We start from the raw sequence: 27,162 nt of genomic DNA, 5'->3' as shown, positions 1-27,162 counted from the left end.
AAATTTACACTTTTTAGCTTTTAGCAGAAAATGTTTAAAGTTATCGTTGTTTTTTGACAAAATAAAATCAAATTTCAGCTACCAAGTGTTTTTTTCATAGATGTTTACGTAAATCAATTTTTTCAAATATTAAAAAAGTTACTAAATTTTAAGAATCTGCCATTATTAGAATGTTTTAGTTTTTAAAGGTTAATTATTAAGATAATATTTTTTAAGTTAGCAAAAACTTGAAGTTTTTGTTATTTAAAAAAATGTTCTCAGAAAAAAAAGCACTAAATTATTTTGAATGGTGTTTAAAAGTTTGATTTGATACGTTTTAGTAATTAATCTGTTATCCATGTTCAGAGTTATTTTTTCTTCGAATATTTTCAACATAACATGATCTACTTTAAATAATCAATATATAAAATTTCGCAAGTGTCGTCACTCTTAATTGTAGCTAATCGTTTTTTAGTTTATAAAAACTTTATTTTCAACTAATAAGTTAACAACTGCTGAGTTTACTATTTATTTAAAGTTATTTGGAAATCAAAAACTTTATATAAGTTAGTGACGTACAAGATCCTGTCAGATTTTTATAGAAAAAATATTCGGATTCATTTAATTAGAAAGACTACGAGTCAAGTTTTTAGAAGTAAAGTGTCAGAAACTTAAGAAATAAAAAACTATACCGATATAAAGACAATAAGCTGTGAACTGGGATCCATCAGACTACAGTGCGCGTGCTATAAGCAGAAGTATATTTATAAAATTTGTGGGAAAACAAACTTTTTAAACTTAACTGTGTTTATACTGTTATTGTAGCTGATTTTGGCCTAGAAAAGTATATAGGCAAAAAGACAAAATATTACAAAACGATAAAAGCTGACTATTTTTTATTTTCATGCAAACATATATTTAACAATCAAAACATTGCTATAATATTCTTTAAGATCAACAAGCTTTTTTTTATTTGATAGGAAAGTATTTTGAATATTTTAACTAAAATAGATTTTCATCTACAACTTGTTTTAGATTTTAAACTAGATAATGAATAAAACTTATTTATTTTTAAACTTAAATTTTATATACACATGTAAAATAATAGTTCAACAAATTTATTTAGTTTTTATGTATAAACTACATTTGCTAAATAAAATGAAAACATACATCGTTTTACAGCAGAAGTATATTACATCTTAGTAGTTTCTACAAAACAGTTTATAAATACAATATTAACTGAGTCCTTAATTCGCTAGTATAGACAAAAAAAATATTCAGTAGTTAAAAGCTTTAGTGTTCATCTAACTGTTTTATTTCCGAAATCTGGTTATAAATCAATTTATTTAAATGATATCCTATTTTATCATTAACCACATTTTTCAAAATTTTATTATTTCAATTCAAGAACATGTATTTATTTACGTGACTGGTTTTAGACTTTCTTATCTTTTGTATGATAAATTTATTCATTTTAGTATAAGACATACTTTTATTGATCTGTAGTGTAGCATAAACTTATTTAAATAAAACTATTTTTATGTTGTTGTTAATAACAGTATGATTACTGTGTAGTTAAATTAAGCAAAACAAAAAATATTCAACTTACAACTATTAAAATTAATTGGCATTTTTAGCAATATATTTTCCAATTTATTTACAAGCTTTAAACTGTTAAAATCAAGCTTAACATAAAACATATATTTTCAATTTATACGAATAAAACTTTATTTATTAGAAAATAATAATTATATTTGCTGTCAAGATTTTAGTCAATCTAACTTAACTCAAAAACCACAACTTAAATCATTAGTAAGATCTGTTATATACTAAGCTCTTATCATAATAAACTTATATTGATCTTATTATAATATATGACAATTTGAAAACAATAAGGCAAATAAATAGTCAAAAAGAATTTAAAGATACCTAAAAATATTGTGAAATAAATATTTTGCATAAAATAACTCTGAATAACGCAATTTAGAGAAATGATTCACTAAATAAAAGCTGCTAAATAAACAGTGGTAATTTAACAACAGTAGTAAAAGGAACAATAAATATAAAATCAGTACAGTGACAACTTCTTTAGATGATTTGTAAATTAAAAAAAAAACGAGGTTTGTTTTTCATTACTTGTCCAGATATTCAGTGAATGACTGCTTTAACTTCTGTAAACAACAATATTTTAAATAAAAAAGAACTAAAAAATTACAATATTAAACTATTTTTTTAATAAAAGCATGTCTTTAAACCAAAAAAGTAAGGTTTCCGAGAAAACAAACGTAATTTAAGATAAATACCCTAAAAGCTAATTTCGATTCTGAAGTTGTTTAAATGTTTTATTATAACGTTTAAGTAATAAAAACTATGTAACTTGTACTTTGGTAAGTTAGCTACTATAATAGATGCAAACTGAAACTAATTTTATACCAGTAACTATGTAAACTTTAATGGAACCGGCTTTAAACCTAAAATACATTTATTGTTTTTCTTATAACAACAAATTAAAAGAAAAAAAAAAGAATTATTAAAAATAAATATTTTAAGAATTTAGGTATGCAAATAAATTAACAACTTAATTAAAAATTACCTTTTTGGCGTTGAAAACTTTTATGTAATTTGGGGTGGGCCGACTTGTAAGTTTGTTGTTGAAACTGTTTTCTTGATTGTTTGTTTTTTCTGTTAGTTAAACTTATTTACTAAAATTACCATAAAGTGTTACTTTTAAATGTTAGTATTTTCGATGGTTAGTGGTATAACAAAAAAGTATATTCAAAAGTACAAATTAGAGTAACATAAAATACTTGAATTACATTCCTCTTAAACATTAAAAAAATATATATACATAAAAATAAAAAAATATAATAAGACAACCTGTTGAATTTGTGTTGTCAGTATTCGAATAAAAGTTATTGGCGGTTCTAAAAGTTCTCATTTTTGAAATCTGAAAAAAAAAGTTGTTACAATTTAAAATTTATAAAACTAAAACTATAACAAAACAAATGTTTATGCACTGCTTCGGTTTATTACCTGGTTTCGGTGAGCGTGAGCTGACCTTGTCAAATAAATTCAAAACAGAACTAAAACTAAAAACTTACATGATTGAAAGGCAAAATATGATTGTTGTTTTCGTTTTCCAAGTTTTTAATTAAAAATAACTTGGAAGTTTTTCCTTCTCTTTTTTGCTGTTTACAAAAATAGACTGTGTGAATTAAATGCAAGACTAAAAACTTTAATTTTGCATAAAGTTATAAGTACTGATGGTATATTTACCATCACCAAATAATTATGGTTACAAAGTAAAGAGAATTACTTCAGTTTCACTTATGTCCTGCGGACTTAATATAATTTGAATCTTAACTACCATTCAACAAAACAGGGAAAAAATGCAGTACTAAAACTACCTTAACAAAGTGGCTTTTGTTTATATCTCAGTATTTCGTTCTTAGTGCTTGATTAATTAAACAGCTTTCATACAAAAGTGCAAGCAAAATCAACCATTTAAAAAAAGTTGAAGCTCAGCTGGTTGACTTAACAAACTTTCCTTTTACAAAAAACAATATACAGGATATCACACGTTAAACATTTGTTACACATAAATTTGATTTTTCTTTAAAATAACACTAAAATGTTGCAACAGACGAACTTCGCATTTCCCGCCAAACTTTTTCCCCTGGCTCTCATCTGACAGGGGCTGTACGCCGGCGTTTGCGGGGTTATCACATCTCTCGTTAGTTCTAGCGGTTGAAGCTCCACCCGTCTCGTCATAGCAACAGAATCTGGTTTTGTTTAAAAATTGTTTAGTTGAACGTCCAAGCTAGTTGTCGGTGTATTTAAGATTAAAACTTTTTATCAAGAGTTGATTTACAATCATTATGCAATAATTGACTTTAAATTAATCAAGAGTAAGCTTACTTGGTCAGTTTAAAGCTTAAATATTATCGATAATAATTAACTGGTAAGTGATCAAGAAATTAACAAACTTTTTATAGGCTTCATGTAATTGAGAGATATTTGAGTGGATTTTTGCTGCTGTAGAAGTTGAGTGATATCAAAAAATGAAGAAACACTTTTAATGTTATTTTTCTTAGTGTGTTACATAACTATAAAACTTTTATTAAAAAGAAGATTGTTTAGGTTGGAATTATTGCAAAACAATTAAAAAAATCATTTTCGAAAATTAAGCGTAATATTATTTTATATAAACAAAAGTAGTAGTTGAAACCACATTTTAAATGATGAAAAGAAAATACCAATTCAGTATAAACACAAACTTAAAAAAAAAGTAAAAAACGAACGAGTTTTTGGTGTTGCAAAGTTTGGACTCCATTCCCTTTTTCCACTGAAATAAATTACTTAGTTTTTTAATAGTGAAATTTTATCTAATTTTATAATATAGTAGATATAGTAAGTAAAGATTCTTTTAAGTACTTTAAAGATATTTTATCACATTAACTAGAACTTAACAGGCAGTTTTATAAAATTGTTAATTTAATGATATGCTTAAAAAGCACTATATACCTAATGATGAGAAAATTTATATTTATGTCATAAATTAAACAAAAATAAAATCAAGTTTATTATAGAAGCAGAACATGCTACTAAAAATTCGAAATTGACATGAAGAATTTTGGAATTTTTATATTTAATTAAAGTCTTAGCAATGATTTTAATTTATAACAAGTTTGAACACTTAACTTGGTGAAATTAAGTTTTTTAAAAAATAGCTTTTCATTAGTAAAGTTTATAAAAGTTTTCAAGAATTTTTTTTTAGTTCCTAATCGTATGCTACCAAGCAGCTTGTTAGCAAATTTATTGCAATCATGTTAAATAAAAGAAGCATAAATTTTTCAGCTACAATTAAGTTCACACTACGTTTAAGATTACCAGCACTACATACATCAGTATACACGCAATTTCCACCGACGAGCAATTCCGACCCGATTTTTTCAGTTTTATTTTTTACTATCACTTTTACCCCTCACCCTTGAAAGGTAAGCGGTTTTCGGATTTGATCGGGTGGGAATTGTGCGATTCCCCACATGCCGTATATAACTTTAAAAAACACGTGGAAAAAATATTTTATCACCTACTATCTAAGAATAATCAAACTTATGAGCATTTTTTTGTCTGATGTTAAACAATCAAAACTTATAAAATCAGGATAAACTAGACATACTTTTGTTGCAGTTTTATAGGTCTTAAGAGGCTTGTTGAAAAACAAACCAAACAAAAATCTGCTAAACACTGTAACTAACAATTATGGTTTTAAGTATACTTTTATATAAGACAGAAGAAATTTAAACTTTTGTAAAATATACTCAAAAAACTATCATTGAAAAGTGACCATCAAAAACATTAAAAGTATTTTAGATTGTCTGTACTTACTGCAACTTATGCAACCTCATTAAAATTGTCTAGAACTTTTGGAAGAAATATGACCTTTCATCGTCAAATATTGAAAACAATTTTTAATGAGTCTAGACTTCTCGGATATGTTTAACAATAGCAAAAAGAAATGTCGGAAATTAATCATAAAAAAAAACAAGTTGATTTTGATTAATAATGAAATTGGGCACATGCAATAAAAGAAACAATTTTAATCCGATTTTTACAAAAGCTCACAACAAAAACAGCATACAAAACTACTGAAGCTCACAATAGAAACAGCATACAAAACTACTGAAGCTCACAATAGAAACAGCATACAAAACTACTGAAGCCCACGATAGAAACAACATACAAAACTACTGAAGCTCACAGTAGAAACAGCATAAAAACTACTGAAGCTCACAATAGAAACAGCATAAAAGCTACTGAAGCTCACAATAGAAACAACATACAAGCTACTGAAGCTCACAATAGAAACAACATACAAAACTACTGAAGCTCACAATAGAAACAGCAAACAAAACTACTGAAGCCCAGAATAGAAACAACATACAAAATTTCACCAGTGCAATCTTTAGCTTTGAAATTTTTAGTGAAGCATAGTTTGCTTGGAAGTGCTGATTTTCCGATTTCAACTGAATTAAATTGTGAATATTGTGCTTTATCAAAGCTATTAGTTTTGAAAAGTTGTAATTTAAATTGTAAACATTCGTGGAAAAAATATTAGTATATAAAACAATAATTGAAACAAACTATAAATAAATAAAAAAAAATAAAAGTAAAACTTTATAATATTTTAAAAAATTATGTTTTTTCTATATATATTTTATCTATTTCAGAACAAAGTATTAAATAAATTGTTTATAAAGAAGTTTTTTATAAACAATACTACGCTATTTTCTAAACAAATTGATTCACTCATTAAAAAAAAATGCAAATACAATACTTATTTACAGACTTTAGCTTCGTACTAGAATTTCATAGTTTTGACAGATTTAAATTTATGAAAGAATTGTACTTTTAATGCAGAAAAGTCAACAACTTAGCGATTGACAATTTTTAAAGATAAAAAAAGTGATAAAAAATGTACCGGATAGTTGGTGAGTTCTTTCAGCCAAGTATTTCGCAGCAGCAGTGTTTTGCGTGTTTCTGTTGAAAAAATCTTCAGTTTCCTTTCTGAACGTGAACTCTGAAAATTTACTCAGTTGCTCATAAACTCATAAAATGGAAAAGCAAGCTTATCAGTGATTTGAAACCACTATAAGCTTTGAACATCGGATCGTAAAGTAATAAGTATGCACTAAACTACTAAAAATACTCTAGATTTGTATGTTGATACAAACAAACAGTTGCTGTTTTAACTTTGCTTATTTGTAAGTATAGAATAAACAACATTCGTAAAAAAAACACCCTAAACTTTTTTCTATTTTGCCAAGTAAAAAAGCATGTATCTTGGCTTTGAGCATTAAAAATTTACCGCCAACAACCTTATGTATATTTATTACAAACAACTAGGGTAGTCAGTATAAAAACAATTTAATATCTTTTAGGAAACTAAAATGATATAATGTGGACACTGTCATGTTACTGTTTTTATTTGTTTCATTTCGAACATACTTGTTAATACCAATATACTTGTCTTAATCTATATTAAAAACAAAACACAAGCTATAGAAAACAATTTTTTTCTGTATAATTCGTGTTATGTCATATTTTGCAAATTAATTATCACCTTTCAATGTGGGCACAGTAGTGCGAGCCCTTCGAGAATTGTTTGATAAAATTGAACTGTTTGAAACCAAACTTTTGATGTATTCCGTCTGAAATTACAAGTTTTAATTGCAGTTACTTTTAAAAACTTTATAGTTGTTTGAAATAAAACATGTGTTATATAAAAACATATTTCTTTCAAAAGATATTTTATCATAATTATTTTTATGCTAACACAAGTTAGTTTTATTTTAATAGTTTTACTATTTTTTAAATACTGTGTTTTTTTTAAAGTATATTATGAGATAAAATAATTTAAGATCACAAGTATTTTTTGATATAACTATTTTTTATTATAAACTAAAATCAAATTTACTATCATGCTTTGCAGTAAATCAAGTTAGTATGATTGTATAAGTCATAGATTTAAAAACCGTAAATCAAAACAGTTTACATTTCAAATTGTTTATACATCAGAGTAGCATGTTAATACTTAAAACAAATCTTGTTTTTATGTATTTTATAAAAATTATCATAACTTTATAACCACTTATATATAAATTTATACTTAACGTTTTTACTGATTGTTTTGCTAAGCTTTATTTCTATAATATGTAAAAACTACTTTTTAAACCATTCTCATTTTAATTCATAAACACTTGGTAGCAAATTAAAGAACAAATGACCTTGAACTCAGTAAGGAAATGATGTTGAACAATATTTATCAAAAAGTCTCAAAATTCACATTAAGGAAATAAATCATTTTAACTAAATAAATAAATGGTCATTAAGTAAAATTTTTAAAACTTATGTTTAAACACCTTTATATCTTATAGACTCCAAAACTATTTTTATTAGTAAAAATAATTGAAAAAACTAGCACTGTAAGATAATCATATTTTAACTAAAACAATTTAAATTAACCATGAATTGGGGTCTTCTTGTGTGATTGGAAGACTTGATATTGAAGTAGCCAATAGAAACACAGGGTAGCTGCGGCATGCATTAATTAATATTTACTATACATTTCATTGCAAACTATATTATAGTTAATTGTCAAGTTCAATTTGAGTTACGTACACAAGCAAGCTTAATTAATTTTAATACAAAAAAAGTTTTTTTTTTTGTAGTATAACTAAGTCCATTAATTTTGTAACACAATAATTAGACTATTAAAAAGTAAAATAATTATTTGCAAACTTTTAGAGGATCAATAAAGGAAAAAGTTAAACTAAATAATGTAAAAAAAAAAAAAGAAAAAAAAAAAAAGAAAAAAATATATTTGAAAAAATAGTCTTTTACTTAAAAAACTGTGTACTACGAACGAAAATCAGGTTGAAAAGAATTGCACTGATTAAAAAAAACTATAGTAAACTAAAATAAAAACATGTGTTAAAATCTATAAATCTTAGCTAAACAACTTATAAACTTGTACACTAAACGTAACTTGCACTGCTAGAATTACTAACAAAAGACTTTATCAGAAGTAAAAAAATAGCTGTTAAAATATATTTCTCTAAACTTTAAAAAAAATGAGCTCAAAAGTTTACAAATTTATTTTTGTCCTATTACTAGTACTTCCTTTTGACATAAGTTATCCCTTAAAACATTCCGCAGAAAACGTTGCTTTGAATGCAAACACATAATCAGTCTTCAATCTCTTCTATACTTAACTTTGATTTGACGATCGACTGATAACAAACTTCATTCCCACCTTTCCCTCCCGAATCATTCTCCCTGTGGTTCCCTGAACTTTTCCTGGTGCACGCCAGAAACAACTTGGCAGTGTTCACCTTGGAAAACAGCTTCTTGGGAGGAATCTTCTCTCTTTGCAGGAAGTTTTTGGAGTCGAAGCTGCCGATGTTTGGGGAGAAAGTGCACAGGTTTACAGGTAAGGCGCTCCTTGGTCGATCTGTCTGGTACCGAAAAATTAAGTTTCAGGTTTCTGGCATGCTTATATTTTTCTCAAAGTAATTTTAAACTTTATTCTCTCACTAAAAATTTCATGTATAATGTATAACTGAATCTCAGATTGTTATATTTTGTTAAAAAGAAAACACATTATTTTTAAACAACTAGAGTTAAATAAAAATAGTTTATTTCTTTACAGGCTTAAAGGGCTTTTACTAAAACTGCTTACTAAAAACAAAGATAGATAAACTAAAACTACCTATCTTAGTAAAAAAACTTAAAAAGTTCAATATATGACAAAGTTTTCGGAAGCGTTTCTTAAAAATCTTAAAGTAAAAATAAAGATAGTAAAAAAAAAATTATGTTAAGTTATTTTTATGACTTTCCGTTTTATTTTCTTAGTTATTTTAGATTAAACTTGAAAAAAAATACTCTAATACTGAAGCTTTGAAAAAAAAATGTTTATAATACTATCACTGCAGATTTATATAAGTTCAAAAACATTTACTAAAAACTTTTTTACAGACAACAAGCTAACTTTACAAGATTTATTATTAGAACATAACATAAGAAAAAGTGCCTCACATAAACAAAACTATTGGCTGAAGTTTTTTGTTCGTAAAAACAACTATTCAAATCGTATTTTGATCTTTTACTACATCTAAAAGCAATTTTTGTAAGCGAGAATTTCATCTTGGTAAAAAAAACTCTGTAAATATTTTTTACATTATTTTTTTTACACATTTATTGCAAACCTGTTTGTGGTGTTTTTCTGTGGTAAATTGCACAATTTTGTTGGTTTTATTTTCATTTTTGGTTGATAATCCTTTTGGTCTTCTGTTTTCAATTTAAATTTATAAGCACACACAAATTTTTAGTCAAATTTTTAGAAATAGTCGTTTGTTTTTTTTTAAAGACTATAACTAAAACTATAACATTTAATAATAATAATTTAAATAATATTTAGATATAGTTTTTATACTTCTCTTTTCTGGTAGATTACAACGTTTGAAATTAGTACACGTTTCTACCAACTGTTTTTCACAGTTAGATTGAAACATGTTATGTTGGGTGAAAAAAAAAACTTTAAAAGTTTTAAAACTAACCAACACAAAAACAAATTAAAACTATTAAACACAAAAAGAAAACGTTTTATTAGTTTTATGCCATCAATTTAAGTAGTAGAACAAGAAAAAAAAAACTAAAACATGACCATATTACAGAAATAGATTTTTTTTACCTATTTTTTGTGTTAACTGTTTCATCATTGTTTTTAGACAAAAATGTTCTTGTTGCTTGGGGTGTCTGTAGAAAATATTAAAAATTGTTTAATTAAGCTCAAAAAACTTGTCATGGCTAGTAAAAAACAAGGTAACACACGCAAAATTAATACTTTTTTTTAAACAAGTAGGCAGCACTTGAGCAGCGTAAAATTAAACTAATCAAATACTTTTTATCACATTTGTAGATTTTCTTCAAAAAGTTATAAACCTAAATAAGTATATACATAATCCATCGCTGTCTTATATACTATTCGAAAACTGTGTATTCTTAAGATTGGATTTATACAAAATATTGGTAGCATTAAAAGCTTGATGTTTTGGTGGCGGGGTTTTTTGTTAAAAATGGTTAAGTACATGTTTGTACAAAATACATTACAAACACTTAAACTAATTATATAAAAGTACACTGTTAAGAATTTAATTTGTACAGCTCTTCTAGAGTCTAAAACAAACTGATGCGCAAATAATTTAAAACAGAAAACGAAAAACACAATACATTATAAACACACTTAAATGAATTAAAAAAAGTCACATTTTTTATTTTCATAAATATTTCTATAGGTATACACACATACATTAAAAAAATTACTAGTTGAGGGAGAAGTAAAACGTTTTTTTAACAATCGGAGCTGTAATCATATAAATATTTACAAAGTCATTTTTTTTTAAACCACACAAACATTTAGCTGAACATGACATTTAAAGTTTATTGCTATTTTGTTACATTACAAAATCAAACTAGTTTAAAATTTCATCAAGATCTGAGCGCTCATAAATCACCTTTTGCACTAAAAAGTACTAAAAAACTAATTATTAAAATAAATAAGCCATAAAACAGAAAAACAAACATTTAGGTTTTTGTTTCTTTCCCGGGTGCTCTTGAGGACCTTTCTCTTCTTCTTCTTTGTGGAGCTGTGGAGTTTCAACTGGTTGAGGAGGTTCACCGGAAGTCTGTCGTCGCAAGAGCTGTCCGACCCGGATGTGTCCGAGTTGTCCTCCGATGACGGTAGGTCGCCTGCAAGATTTTGAATTGATTTGTAACGAAAAATCAATGTGTTGTGGGTTATTTATTTGATACGTTTTCAGCTGTTGGTGTTATAGAAAACTCTGGCTCGAATGGTTTTAATAATCAAGTAGCGTTGGTGTTTGGAAAAGGTCAATTCAAATAGCTTTATTTATGCACGCAGTTGTACTTTCTTCTTTAGACGTTTTGAACTAATGCAACATTAGATTGTACAATAATTCAAAACGCGGTATAAAAATAAAAAACAATTGGTTACAAATTTTTGCCTTTGTTTCGCATATTAAACTTTTTCGATTCATGTTAATACTTTTTTAATAACTTGAGTTAACACAAACAACAAACCTCTGGCCTTCTTCTCAAGCCGCATCCTCCTGATATTCTTCAGTTCTTCCAAGCACCTGTGCACCTTGCCCTTGTCCGGATCGCAGTAATCCAACAAAGTGTCGCAGAAGTCCCTGCCAATTGATTGCAAGTCACCTGTTGAAAGGTGCTTCTGCTTGTTGGCGCCATCCAGCGTCGAACCGCCGAACGTGGCTTCCATCGTGTAACTGGCACGTTGTTGGAATTAGTTTTAATTTGTTTAAGCGTTTTTTAATTTTATATGAATTACTTTTAAATTAATTTGTTTGTTTGTTTTTTTTTCCTAACTTTATCAGCTGTTTGTTGAGTTAGTTTTTAAACATTGAACCTTTCATTTGGAAAAGGATTTTTTTTTCAACTTAAGCATTGAGCAAACTTATATATTGTTAAAAATGACATACTGCTATGAAAATATTGTTGTCAACGCCAAAGTAAATTATTTAAAAGTTTTATACAAACTTGTATTTTTATAATTAGCTCTAGGCACTTTTAAATAACGCAAAACGATAGTTTTTTTTAATTTATTAACTGGTTGCAGCGGGATAAAACGAACTTCTCAAGCAATAATAAAACACTCCTTCAAAGTTTCAAACACATAGCTAAACAAACATAAAAACCATCCAACTTTCAAACAAACTTTTCAAACCCGTTTTTAAGTGCTTATAACTTCCTTTTTAATTTCAAAACATCATAATTAAGCAACAGCAATCAATTTTTGAATTAAAACAAACACCTGTTATCAACCCCCATGCACCACACGACGATCCTTCCAGTGCCCATCTTGCTCTTCTGCACTTTGTACTTGCAACTCTTCAGTGAGAACAACGATGACGCGTTCTTCGACAACATCAGCGGGAACACCTGGAATTCATATTGATTTTTTGTAAAAAATAAGTATAACATTTGGTAATAAAATTTGTTAAGCAACGTAAAAAACTTTAGGTGAAAAATGAATAAAATAATGATAGTTTTTTGAAGCTTTAAACAAAGGTTCAGCACCCTATCATAAGAAATTAGCAAGGTTTACTATAAAAATTCTTCCTCGGGCCGTCATAGTTTTGGAAATAAAACAAAAAGAAATGCTATTTAAAGCTAAAACGTAATTAGATAAACATTATGTAAGCTACATTTGGAAAAATAATTCAATGCCACTTTTCTTAACACTATCATAAAAAGCTTAATGTTTGTAAAAATTGTTTTCGTGCATCTTGGACTGGAGATTTCTGCTTGGCGAGTCTTAGTTTGCTTTAAGGATTACTGGATACGTCACATTCTAATGTAACGGTATTAAAAACTTTTTTATACAATACTGTATAAACTCAAATAAAAGTAAATATTTAAGCTGAAAATACTTCAGTCTAAGCGTAAACACCTAGGAAATAAAATTTTAAAAAGCTGATCTTTAATTTGGCTTTTTTGTAATGCATAATTTTAAGTACAAAGTTTCATCTTACAACTAAATGATTGGTTTAATAATTATTAGAATTTTACTACAAAAATTGAAGATTTAAAGTTTTCTTTTTGTATGATTATAGATGTATTACTTTTGCTTGGAAAATAAAGTTAATTTTCAATTAAAGAAAAAAAATAAAGACTGTAATTTTAATTAAAAAAAAAAGTAAAAACTTTTTTTTTAATTGCTTAAAATTTTGAAAGCCATAAAAACCTAGGTTGTTTATAATAATAATAAAAAACAGTTATGTTCTCTATTTATTTGATAAAAAATTCAATATCTCATTTTAAGTTTTAAATAAACACCCGTGTTTTATATAAATGTTTATTGTATCTTATAGGTGATGTTTACTGTTCGCACTTTTGATATTTGTTTAGTTGTATTACTTAACTTTAAAACAAATAGAAAAAAAGTAAAAACTAGACTTGAAAGATTATATTAATAATTAAGTTTGGTTTTCGTGAAATACTAAGTAAAACTTGATATAAATTGTAAACTTTTAATTTATAACTCTCTAAAATCAACTATTATAGTAAAAAAAAACTTTTTTTAACAGTACAATTTTAAGTGTGAAAGTTGTTTAATATAAATGAAACTGCAATTTAAAAAAAATAAAAAACTTGTTATTTTTCCAGAACACTTTCACGGTAGAAAGTTATTTGAGCTTATTATTTTGCTTCAAAGCAAATATTTAACGTTGAGATTAAAAGCCGACTCATGCCAAGTACAAATATTTAATCAGCACTTAAAAGGTGCGATTGTAGCGAAAAGGCGACAATCTTTTGTTGTCGCGTCTCACGAAAAGTTTTTTGTTTTTTCGTTTCCAAGCGAAGCTAGCGAGGCGGTTTGTATAGCAAATACAATGTGAATTCGGAAAGCAAGTTAGTTTTAAAGTTGTCTGAAGTTTTATTTGTGTAACCCTCTAGAAATTTAGAAGAAACAGTTAAGCTTTAATCATTTTTATGTTGAAAAACATAACAAAATTGTAATTTTACTTAAAAATATATTTTGCTTTGCTTTATACATCAATAATACTTATGGTTGTATTTACACTAAGTTTTTAAGCTTAAAGTGGCTATAAATTTAAAAAAACAAATAATGTTGTTAAACATTTTTATTTTTATGCAGTTCAAATCAAAACAGACACTTGTAAATACAATAATATAGCACTAACTCAATAAAAAATTTAATACTGTTTCACCTAAAAAGTATATAAAATGCTTGTTGTGAAGTTTTTCTAACAAAAATATAGTTGCTACTTGCGTGATGTTTGAATATATTTTTTTACAAAACTGAACTTCAGTTTTGCCATATCGCTTCCTCAGTAAATGAATTTTAGAATAAAATAATGTTCATAATAAAAAACAAAATTAAACTCACAAGACAGCCATAAAGTATGAAAACCGAAAAAAAAGGATTCGACAAATCCGAAGCTTTAAAAAAATATTCCAAAAGACATAAAAAAGTTATATATTACCAAGTTTTTTTTATAAGTAAAATCAAAACAAACTCAACGCCTTAAAGTTAACGCAAACCAAACTCAAGCCTTAGGTAAGAACAGTTTCACTACGTCTTAAAGCTTTTAAAGTTACTATTAAGTGGTTTTGTAAACTTTTTTATCAAAACGCTGTTAACTTTTTAATAAATTTTAAAGCTAGATATTAATTTAATTGTTTCTAAAGCATTGCATTTAAAAAGCTACATAAACTTTGGAATATACAGTGTATTATAAACATTTGACATATAGATTTTTACGCCAAAATACTCAAACAACTTTACTAAATTCTTGCAAAATAAACACTTCTTCCGAAAAAGACTTGATTGGTTACAAGTCCAAAACATAGGTAATCAGCGTTTGCTTAGTACTAAATCAAAGAACAATATTTACAGCAACTTCTCGCGAATCTACGCACTCGTTTTGTTACGCATTTTAGATTTCTCAAAAAACACCAAAGAAAAAATATTCAAATACAAAACCTTTCGTTTAACTACGCACTTTTGCTGTGGACGGCATTTGCGTAGATTCGCTAGAGTCTACTGTATATGAAAACAACAATCACCTGTTCGTGCAATTTCTTCTCATTCTTTTTTTTCTTGTGCTCGCACCCGTATATGAACACGTTGTGTTTCCTGCTGTGCCCGTGCAAGTCGCAATACAGGGTAATTCCCCGTTCCGAGTGCAGCCTACTGATCATCTGCTTGGTGTGCCATATGGAGGGAAAGTACTCCTTCAGGTTCGACTTGTAGTTCCTGTTCAGGTCTCGGCCGGTCAGCGAGCACCTTTTGGATTAAAATTAAGTATTATTAAACTCTTCACCCAACTTTTATTTATTTAAAATTTTGTTTTGAAGGTTTAAAAAGGTTGTTTAATATAACCAAAACATGATATAAGGGTAGATACTTGAGGTTTCAAAAGTATAAATAAAATACTTTATTTAAATAGCAACAATACCAATTTTAGCATATTGTTTGTAGTTTTGAAAAAAAAGTTTAATTATTGCAAATCTATGTTTAAAAAATAGTTTCAATCCAATCAGAAATATGTAGTAAAACATAGTTTCATGAACTTTAGCATACACAATGTAAGACTTAAGTAGGGCTTTAAAAGATATATATTTGTAAGTAGTACCTATTTGAATTTCGTTTCTAAAAAATCAGTATACTTTGATATAATTTTTGAAAACTTATACATCAAGAAATTAAACCATAATATTACCTGTAATTTCCAACAACAACGCCATCCGGATTCAACATGGGCACTATTTTGAATATGAATGTATCTCTCAAGAGCTGTTATAAATAATATTTTTTTGATAATCAATATCATAAAGTACGTATAAGTGCTGAAAATAACAAATTAATCAGAAACGTTCGAAAACTCAAAACAATATTTTTAGAGTACTGAACATACTATATATTTATTTTTTTTACATTAAGCCATTAAAACATATAAATAACCATTAAGTTTGTTTGATAAACAAGAATATATACAGTGCGTATGAGTATTAATAATTTGAAAGAGATTCATTTTTAAACAGAAAAGTTCATTTTCAAAAACTCCTACCAAAATTTTTAGAGCAGTGAACGTGTTACTTTTTTCACATGTAACTGATAAAACAAAGTCCATTAAAAATGGAACAAAACACAAATTAGTATCTAAATTCAACAGTGACATCTAATACAGCAATTTTTTTCTAAATAACACCAGTTAACTACCCTAGTACTTCAGTTATCAAAACTACAGGTAATGCAGGAAACCACAAATGAACAAAACCTTGGCATCCAGGTTGTCGGAGGTGAGGTAGTCGAGGAAGCCCTTCATCATGTAGCTGCTGTTGGTCTCACCGGGATGCACCCTCGCGGTGAGCACTATGCACCGCTTGCACATGGCGTGATGACGCGATTGCGCGGGTGACGTAATCGTCAGCACGTACACCATGTTGCCTGATTGTTACGTATACGTTGTTACTATCAACTATTTTTACCAATTAAGAAGAAGACTTTATGAAACTAGGTAATGAAAGTGTAATTCAAAATTTTCTTATAGAACAACTGATACAGCTTTTCTACGACAACCTGATTTCTCAAGTTCGACCTTTAAACAATTTTTGATGAAATTTGTAAAAAGAAGCAATTATTTATTGTGAAAAAAAAAACTCATGTTAATAAACATTTTTATGAATAAAAATAGCGCGAAAAAATAACTATATTTAACTGACAAACAAATACTATTTTTACCTAGTTATACTTTACGTTTTGTAAGTAAAGAATAAAGAATAAATTTTGTGCAAAAAAAGTGCAATCTGAAAAAGTTCATACGTTAGTTTATTCTTAGATAATTGTACTTAATTGAAATAAAAATTATATTGTTGGTAAATTAAAGAAAAATCTTTTTAACTATCACTATTGAAATACCTTTTTACATTTTTATTTTACTTAAAATTAATTAAATTTTGTAATCATTTTTTCTCGCTCTATGACTATAATTAAATATTACATCAAACAACATAAGCTTTCATAAAAGTATGTAGTGTGATATAAAGATCTTATTATTACAAACATGAAGTTTCAAGCCATAACTAATGCATAGTTAACTTTGAATGAGAATTATTTATTATTTTACCTGCTAAACTTCTGCACAAAACCCTCTGTTTACAAAATGCTGACTTATAGTCATCGTTTGCCAGTTCCAACAAATAATCCTGTGAAAACGATATTATATAGACAAATTATCTTTTATAAACAATATTATTTACAAAAGGTACTTAAATTTTAAGTAATTGTCTATTTCCAAAAATTTTTTCCACAAAATATATAAAACTTAGTAGGTTCAGTTGAACGATTGGCTAAAGGTAAAATAAATTTAAAAGTTATTCTAAAGTTATTAATAATTTTAAAAACAATGCATTTACTTAGTTAACTTATAAACCAATTTGGAAAATCACAAAAAGTTTTCATCGATAAATATATATTTCCACTAAGAATAAATTTTCAAATAAAATCAGCAATTCTAAACAAATACAAAAAACAAAGAGACTTACAAACTATTTTTAAAGTGAGAACTTATTAATAAATGTTAACTTCTCCATGGACAACAGATTTTCAAATAAACTTAACGTACTCAAAAACCGAGCACAACAAAAACCTGCAAGTCGGTGTAGGTGTAGGGGTAGCAGTGGGCGAAGTAGCAGGTGTCGTCGGAATGGGCGAAAGTGCAGGTCCACGTGAGACTGTACAAGTTCCTGCCGTTTGATTGGACGGCGTTGTTCTTGTAGTAAGACACTTCGTCCCCCTTCCGTCTCCAGCCTGTCTGTTAGTATGTGCGTGAGTTTGAACATTGAAACTGCTAAACTGTTAGAACATGTATTTAACAAAAAAACTTTCAAACTTGTTAATTAATTCTACAGTTATAAAAAAAAAATATTATTGAAAACTGTTTTTGGAAGTTTTAGTTTGCCTATATTTCGTCATATGCAAATTAGTTTTAATGGTTTTATTTTACTAAAAAAGACTAAAATCGTTCTTTTTTTTTAGAGTTTTTTCAATGCTAATAACAACTTCAAGTCAAGTTCTGAAATCGTAATCAGGACATGTTTTGTTTTATTGAACTGTTTTTATAAAACTTATAACATATTTATGAACAAAATTTACAATTCTTAACTTCTAGTCTTTATAAAAATTCATAAATAAAAGCATGTTTACATTTCTTAAATTTCAATATTATCTGTTTACTATCTTTTGGAAATATACAAAAATTTTAAGCATAAAACTAAATATAATAAAAACTTTACAAGTACAACATTTAAAAACCAACGTCAAATAAATTTATTTTTAAAATGTTATTTAATTTCAGAAACCACAACTTTCTCAAAGTCTAAACTTTTTAAACAGTTTAATATTAGAGCAACTGTAGAGTAGTAAAAAAATATTAAATATTATTAAAATATTAATATTTTAGTATTAATATTTACTATTTGTAGTACAAATTTAAAAAGCTAAAGTAACATTTTTTTCAGATTAAACAAAACACATTTTGCAGTAATATTATAAGAAAGTTTTTATTGTTTAATTGTAAACAATTTAATAACTTATATCTATAAAATACAGTAGACCGATTAAACTTTTTCCTAACTGAAATATATCACAGAACTGTAAATAAAACTAAAAGTGTAGTTAAAAGTTTACAGACGCTAAAAAGGATTCGACAACTTTTGAAAGTAATAAAATAAAAACATTTTTTTTTGTCATACAAACAACTATAATGGCATAATTGAAAATTGAACAAATAAAAAACACTAACTACATTGTCAACGAACTCAAAAAATGTAACAAGAAAATAAACAAGAAGATTAGTGAATTTGTGACATACTTTCTGCGTGGAAAGCTAAGCAAACAGAACACCGGCCATAAATAAACTACAACAATGCAACTTGAAGCGTCGAGTGTCTATTGTGAGCGCGTTTCACCAGAAAATAGTAAAAGTTTTCGTTGAATTGATCACTGTTAAAATTTTGATAAACAGATTTATCACTTGAAGCTTACAAGTGACTTTCGATAGTAGATGTATACGCAAACAAGCATTGTAGTTTTATTTGTTTCGAAAGTGGATTTGAACAAACAACTTGGTTGACGTGACTGAAAATTAAAATTTTAAACGTTTGGCAAACATTTGAGTTTTCGATTTCGCTTTATTTATTGATGTTTGATTAAAAAAGTTCAATATGTCTGTTTAGTAATTATGAACTTGTATTTTTTTTACACAATAAAAATTTAAAACTATTGTTGCTTACGTATAAGAAGCTTAATATTGTTAGCAGAGAACTGATAAAATGTTCAAACAAAAATTTAACTTTTTATAAAAGCTTGTATTTTATTTATTTAATTGTACAACAAATTGAAACATTTTAAACAAGCAAATATTATTTTATAATAATGTTTTTTTAGTTAATGCAGCTTAATTTTACTTTTTTCCTAGAAAATAATTACGTTTTAAACTTTTAATTTTTGCTGTTAAAGTTTTTATTTACAATATATAATTTACGTATTACATAATTAAAATTCTAACAACATTCTAAAAGCTTTCAAAATACTAAGAACGTAAATTCAATTGCTGTGACAAACTTAAAAAAGAATTAAGAATATATTTATTAGAAAAATGTAAAACTGAACTAGATAAAATAAAAATTAAAACTATATGTACATATTTTGCACCTATCTTCACGCGTGTCGTTTAACAAAGTGAATTAAGCTTGTTTGAGGCTATGTAGTCGTGGAAAATTAACAAAAAGACTGAGATAAACATTATTTACTTACAATTTTTCTTGTTTTGTAGGTACAGCAACAAATTTAAAACGTGCTAACATACAAAATTTTAACAAACTTATGAAAGCTTTAAAGAAAACTTAAAAGTTGAATACTAGACGAACACATTAAAAAGCTACACAACCCACGACCGATTTCAAGGTGTTTTTATATAAAAATAGTAGTACGCCCAGTTTTTTTTTTTTAAGAAGTTTTAAATCATAAGGGTAAAAATATTAAAAACCGTTAAAACCTATGAAATTAAAGGTGTTTTATGACTTATGAAAGTTGTTAATATAGCAATACTGTACTGAAAAAAAAATAACAAAACTAAAAATTATACTGAACCTATTTTTAAAATATTCCTTAAAATAGAAAATTTCTTGTCATTTAAAAAATAAAGCGTTCACATAAATATAGCACATCAGTATAAACTTATTTGTTTCAGTCCTGTTTGCAAATCCTTTCAATAAATTCAAGCACACATAAAACTTTACAATACAAGTTTACATAAAAGAAATTGTATACTTTTTATCGGGTTTAGCCATAGAACTAACCAGTAGTTTGAAAACAAAAAAATAAAAACAAAAATTTAAAATATGTATAACCGTCGTTCAAACAACAAAGTTGTCACAAATGTTTGTAATGGTTCAAGTTCCAAAACATTTACAAAAGTTGTTTAAAAAAGAGAAATGTTTAAATTTTTCTTGTGAAAAACAATAGAGCTGCACATAAGTTTTGAAAATCATTATAAACTTGCAAATTTTATTTTTTGTAAATTTAAAAAACAACCAACTTTATTGTTAGCAGCATCGTATTCAGAGTAGAACACCGGCTGCATGCCGTCGTTGTACAGACTGGTGGGTTTCATCAGGTTGGTTATCGTGAACCTGTACTTCCTATCTCTCTTCATGTTCTCAACTCTGTATTTAATTTTCATTAGTTGCGTTGAACTACTTTGTTATTAGTTTAATTTTTAATAGTACTGCTCAAGTTACTTTGAAGTGTTAAGAAAAAAAAAGCTTTCAAATACAACAGAAATTTAGTTTTTTTTCTCAATAAATTTGATAGTAAACGTTTTCCAAGCCCGAAAATAAAAGGTAACATATTTTAAACTTGAACTAACTACTGGCAAAAAATTACAGTTTTAGAATAATAATTAAAAGATTTAGGAAACTAATAAAATCAACAAATATCACTAATATTTTAACTGTATTAAGAACTTTCAACACTTGTTTTGAATATACAAAAATTTTAAAAAGTATTAGCTCAAAAGTTTGGATAAATAAGTAAGAGTAATAGCTGCAAAAGTACCTTAGACAAAAAAACAAAAACCTAGAGAATTTAATTTTTATTATTGTTATGTACGGTACATACATAAATTTATAAGTATAGCACAAGCTAGTTAGTTTGATTAGTACTATACAACCAAAATAAAAATTAGTTCACAAAGAAAAAACGTTTTTGTTTGCAAATCTTAATTTTTAGTTAATAGTTTTAGACTGTGTTTTGGCCTTTTTATCAAGTTTTACATCACAACTGTAAAACAGAAATAGAAAAATATAAGTAGAAATCTATAGACTTTATATAAAAACAAACCTGAAAAAGTACCATTGAGTATGCCTGTCTGTGTACAAGTCTGGACGCAGAGTCAACTCGTAATCGTACTCATTTCTGTGTAAAGACAATCAAAACACATTAAAAGAATGTTTTTTTTTCAGTTTTCAATACAGACTATGGTTACTTTAAAGATTTTATAAGATTTATAAATGTTTTTTTTTTTAATTAGTTTCTTAATACTTATTAATGGTTATGCATGTTTCACATGTATGGATCTGAATTTTTTTCTTAGCTTTAACTATAATTCCATATAAACAAAAAAATAAATACATATTTCTGGTTTAATAATAAATTTGCTAAAAAGCTGATACTTTTCAAACTAATAAAAGTTATAGATATTTTTTGTAAAAAACAAACTTACACTTTCTCTGCTTTGTACAGGTTGCCACTCTCAAATCTAGATTCAAATTTTAGAGAGTCTGAAGACTTGACATTCAAACTTATAGTTTCAGGGGTGGTAATTACCCTGGATTTTTTGAAGAAAGGGTCTTCTCCGTGGTCGTTTAAATACACCATCTATCATTTAAAAGTTATTTTGTTTATACTTGAATAACTAGTGGTTCTAAGCTAAAAAACTCAGAAAAGTTTTTTTTATAATAAAACTGAACTTTTTAAAGATTTTTTTACAAACAATTGTATCATTTATAACTTTAAACATTAAACTATACAAACGAAAAATGTACATGAGTGCGTTCCAATACATTAACTTTTCAATGCAAATGGTATTTAATCTCAAAAAAGTTATTTAATGAGCTAGTGTCATTAGAAATTAAATGTCTAGCAGCTAAAAATTAAGTCAAAACAAAATTTTACACACAAACATTTCAACATTTTCACAACTTGTAAAAACAGTAAACCGTTAGTTAGAATAGAAAAAAATACAACTAAATTGATCTTGAAGTGGATAAAACATAAAGCCAAGGTATAAATTATTTTTAATGAAACAGGTATTTTACACTGATTATGTGGTTTGTTCAAGTTGTTTTAACTTTAAACTTTTTAGTTGTAGTTGAAATTTATAAAATATATAGTCAAGTATATAGCACTTTTTTTTGTTTATAGTTAAAATATATACAATTGTTTGTATAAAAACTATGTAAAATAAATTTAGTACTCACAAAAAAATTGAGCATCAAAAACTTGGGGTGCTTTGATTTTTATAAAATTTAGACATACATTATAAAATCATTGTAGTAACATTAAGTTTAAAGAAATTACTATGAGGCATTAAAATAGAGTTTATACAAACTTTCTGCTTTGCAAATAAAAAGATATAAAACAGAAATTTGAGGTTTAAAATAGCTTATTTATGTGTTAAAAAACACAACAATTTTTGTGAAAGTTAATAATGTTTATTAATAAACAAAATTTAATATAAAAATCTGATCAGATATAGATCTGTACATGAAACCAATTCTATAGTTTGCAAACAAACAACAGACTCTTTATGCATTTGTATTAAGTTTAATAATTTTTATAAATTAAACAAACTGACCTCCCCTCCCCTCACTTGGGGTTGGAAAACATCCTGGTCGTTTTGTTGCAGGGGCTCAGGAACGTCAGGGTTGTCATCTAAAAACTTGATGGGTGGCAACAAACACTGTACGTGGGAGGGCCATCTGTTTAGAATAGTTTTGAGTTTATTTACCACAATTACATAGCTATTTCGTTTAGCATAGATGTCTTATTTTGTAATTTAGTTGAATACACTTTGTGTAGAAATATAGATTTCATTTAGTGTTAATTTGGATTTTTCCTCTTTTTTAATAAAGAATATATAAAAGTAAAACAATGCTTTACTTTTTTTAATTTATCAATGAAAGTATATATTTTTATACTATAAGTTGAAAAGATACACTAAAGTTAAATGTTTCTGTTAAGGTTAAACAATCTTATTGCATTAAAATTAAAAAAAATGATATTAAAAAAGCATGCTTAAAAATAAACCTACAACATGTTATACAAACAAGATAAAAGTTTGAAGCAAAATACATTTGACAGCCAATTTTTGAAACCATGTGCAAGTTATTTGAAAACAATATACCTGGTAGCTTGCTGTGGACCTGACTGTTTAGTCAATGCGTACAAATTTCTTGGCTCCCTTAACTTTTGCACTTTCTTCCCACATTCATACTCGTACACAAGTTGTGTTGTTCGGTTCAAAAAATCATCTATTTTTTTTAGCAAGTTAAAATTGCAGGTATTGCTAATTGCTAGCATTTACATATACTTAAAACTAAGTAAAATAGTTTAAAATACCATGAGTATTAAAAAAATACTTGTGTTTAAAACTTAACTGAATAACTAATTAAAATAACTTTAAAATTGCATGTTTAAATTAGCTACAATGTCAAGTTATATTTCTGAAAAAAAAAATTTTAACCTATTTCATCCTCTGAGAGCTTTTTTCTTTGGTTAAAATAATTGTACTCACTCTCTTTAGCTTGTTGAATTGTTTGAAATCTATCATCTATAAAGGTGCTTTCTGTAACAAACTACCATATTAGAATTATTGTATGTTTTTTTATATCAAGTTTTGAAAACTACTTGTAAAATATTTTTTAAAATTTTTCATAAATCTAAACAAAGCAGACTAAAACATTTAAAGTTCTCAATCAGCTACACGTAATTTTACTTTAAAAGTAAAGAATTTTTCAATAAAAAGTTGTGTTAGTTTTAAAACAATTATCTGTTTATTAACCTTCATTTATATGCAGATCAGAAAAAATGTTAGGCCTCAGTCTTTCACTGCCAAACATTATAACACAACTGGATTGGAAGAGAAACTTTCAATGCAAAGCAACAGTGAATGAGAGGTGAACTTTATGAGTGAATAGAAAATGAGAGAAGCAACAAAAAGAAAACTTTTTCACTCGGTCATTGTGTGGCAAGGTAGAGAAAGTGAAAACAAAAGCCTAGTTTTTGTTGACTTTTACTTCATGTTTGCACTGCTATAGGCAACAAAACATTAAAAAAACAACAGCTATTCATAAAAAAAGATTAACAACTAACAAATGCAAAATTTTGAATTAAGTATAATCAGTAGTTAATATATTTTTTGACAATTTATACAAAAATCTACTTCATACTATAATATTGCATATTTAATAAAAATGATAACAAACTTGTAAGTATTTTACTGTAAATTTTGCCAAACAATAAGATTAGTATATTTAATTAAATTTGCAGAAGTAAAACATAATCTTTAAACTTTTATTATTCTTAGATAACAAAACGTAAAATTTTAAAAGTTTTGAACTAATATATCATATTCTTAAATTTCAATGATGTATAATAATTATTAAATAAAGCTAATAGTAAACATATGCATAGTTCGATATATATTGTATAAAACACATAAAACTACTTAAAAACACTCTTAATGTTTTTAAACGTTTAAATTAATTTCCAAGAAGGTACCACAGTATATCTTTAAATAAAAACATTGGTCTTTATACAGAAGCTTGTAATACAAACCTTGATTTAGCTTCTATTGCATACAATATTTTAAATAAACTTTGAGATATTTGTAAAACATTCCATTTTGTAAATACTCTTATATAAATAAAAGGACTTCAATTTTTTATTTTAATGTAAATTTATTCTTTTTGATATATCATTTTTTTTATTTTTATAACCAGAAACCTAAAAAACTAAAAAAAAATCATTTTTGTCTAATGCTGGAATTTAAAAATAAAACTTAAGGCAATTATAACATTAAAAGAGTAATAAGTATTAAGGACATAGGGGGGGGGGGGGGGGGTAAACACCCTTTTTTGGTTTTTGATCTTATTTTATATAGTTTTTACTAAGCTACAAGATGCTTTTTACATATTTTAAAAATTCAAAATCATTTTTGAGATATAGCCGGTCAAAGTCCAAGGCAACAATAGGTTCCTTATGGGAGGCTCAAACTAAAACGGCAAAAATAGACTATTTCACTAAAAATCTATCTCCTCCTACGTTTTTTGAGATAACTACCTCAAACTTTCAGGAAATGTTCCTTGATAGAATTAGAAAATTCTGTCGGAAGGAATTTTTGAAAAATTAAAAAATAAAAATTTATATAAAAAGTAAACAAAAAAAAACAGTTTGAGGTAGTTATCTCAAAAAATGTAGGAGGAGATAGATTTTTAGTGAAATAGTCTATTTTTACCATAAAAAAAAAGATATAGTTAAAGATATAAAACTATCATATTGTATTTTCATGGTTTACACTAGGTTATAAATTTATTGAAACTGAAGTCTTATAAAAGTAAATTTCCATTTTAACTTGATTACAGTTTAAATTTAAAGAAGTAAAAACTACTAAAAAGAATTAGATTTTAATAACAATGTCCTGCTTAAAGACAAAACCAGCCATGCCATGGTTTGTTTACATAAATTTTAACTTAGTAAAACCAATATTTTTTGTAAAATATCTTAATCAGTTATATTGCTAACTTGGGACACCTTTCATTTGGTTAGTTTGGTAGGTTATGTATAAAATATTTGTGCCTACCAGTGTTCAATGATGTTTCCTTTAAGAAATATATATTTAGAAAAGCAAACAAAACTATATTAAAATGCTAATTTAGATTATGGAGAATCCTTTTTTGATAAGACTAAAAAAAATTTAAAAAACAAAATGAGGTTATAACATTATTTGATTGGATAACTATGTTTTACAAATAAAGCATGTATGTTAAATAAAATACCTGCAATTATAAACATTTATTCTAAAATAAATATTAAAAATTATTTTAATTACTGGTGTTTGTAGTTTATACTGTTAAATTAGTTCAAAAACTTTTAAGGTGATAAGAACTATAAGCATATTTAAAAACAAATCAAATAAAATTATATATAAAAGTCATCTTTAATATTTGACAGGGTATAAATATTTTATAATTATTTTATTTTAAGCAAGAATCAACAAAGGTTTTTTTCAGCTTATTTTTAAAAAATATTTATTATACTAAGTTGTTTGTATTATAAACATTGCTTATGAAAATATATTATTTACCTATTAAATTATGGTGTTATCTTAAGAATAGCATTCCTAGAAACATAAACGCATTTTATTGCTACAAAACTGAAATTTATAACATCTTAAATCTATAATTAAAGAAAGTTAATGAGTTTGATGTAAGTAAAAAAAAAATTAAACCAAGTTTGAATTTAACAAAATCTATTTAAAAAGTAGACGAACATTTAAATAACCTCGGTGCATTTATGTATTCATTTTTAAATCGTCGTTATTCATATGTTGTAAATAATAAACAGTGTATGCTTAAGAAAAAAAAAACTCTACACAGTTTATGTTTATGTATATTACAAAGAGTTTAACCTATAAAAAAAAAGGTGTAAGTAATTGTTTTTAAATTAACTAAGTTAGGTATCAAAATAAATTACTTCAAATAATAAAACTCAAATAGTTTAAAACTGTACATTTAATTAAGTATTTTTACTGTTTCTAAACAATTAATTTTAATTAAAGTACTTGATTGGTTATTTTGAATTTCTTTTTTAAATGATATTAATTATTTTTATACATAACAAATATAAGAACAATGTAATAACTTTCATAAGTGTTCATGGTAAATTTATAAATGTAAACAGTTTTAATCGACAAATAATACTTAATA

The 27,162-nt window shown here is 26.2% G+C and overlaps 1 protein-coding gene across 4 annotated transcripts; it reads right to left on the bottom strand.

The window, feature by feature from the left end:
• Positions 1-1,880: 1,880 nt before the first annotated feature.
• LOC145836185 (cytosolic carboxypeptidase 2-like) lies at positions 1,881-24,319 on the bottom strand. 4 transcript variants are annotated; one of them, XM_082944000.1, is made up of 28 exons: positions 24,237-24,319; positions 23,919-24,020; positions 23,580-23,706; positions 23,031-23,154; positions 21,897-22,051; positions 21,515-21,589; positions 20,712-20,838; positions 17,760-17,924; positions 17,238-17,316; positions 16,389-16,558; positions 15,831-15,904; positions 15,175-15,394; positions 12,395-12,522; positions 11,644-11,849; positions 11,126-11,292; positions 10,235-10,299; positions 9,750-9,831; positions 8,008-8,076; positions 7,106-7,193; positions 6,464-6,562; positions 5,927-6,008; positions 4,281-4,324; positions 3,966-4,014; positions 3,629-3,761; positions 3,081-3,167; positions 2,857-2,926; positions 2,573-2,661; positions 1,881-2,150 (listed from the first exon to the last, which is right to left on the bottom strand). In XM_082944000.1, exons 1-28 carry the CDS (start codon positions 24,292-24,294, stop codon positions 2,112-2,114), a joined length of 2,973 nt encoding a protein of 990 aa, XP_082800126.1. In that variant the 5' UTR covers positions 24,295-24,319; the 3' UTR covers positions 1,881-2,111. The 4 variants fall into 4 exon arrangements, 2 of the variants coding, with proteins under 2 accessions (XP_082800126.1, XP_082800127.1); XM_082944001.1 differs by having other exon boundaries at positions 23,919-24,030; positions 24,237-24,283; XR_014369886.1 differs by lacking the exons at positions 1,881-2,150; positions 2,573-2,661; positions 3,966-4,014.
• Between the last annotated feature and the right edge of the window lie 2,843 nt (positions 24,320-27,162).

The sequence above is a fragment of the Thalia democratica genome, chromosome 5, assembly GCF_965202585.1.
Source record: "Thalia democratica chromosome 5, ktThaDemo2.hap1.1, whole genome shotgun sequence".
NCBI lineage: Eukaryota > Metazoa > Chordata > Thaliacea > Salpida > Salpidae > Thalia > Thalia democratica.
The sequence above is the reverse complement of the archived record's forward strand: the minus strand, read 5'-3'. Positions and strand labels throughout refer to the sequence as shown.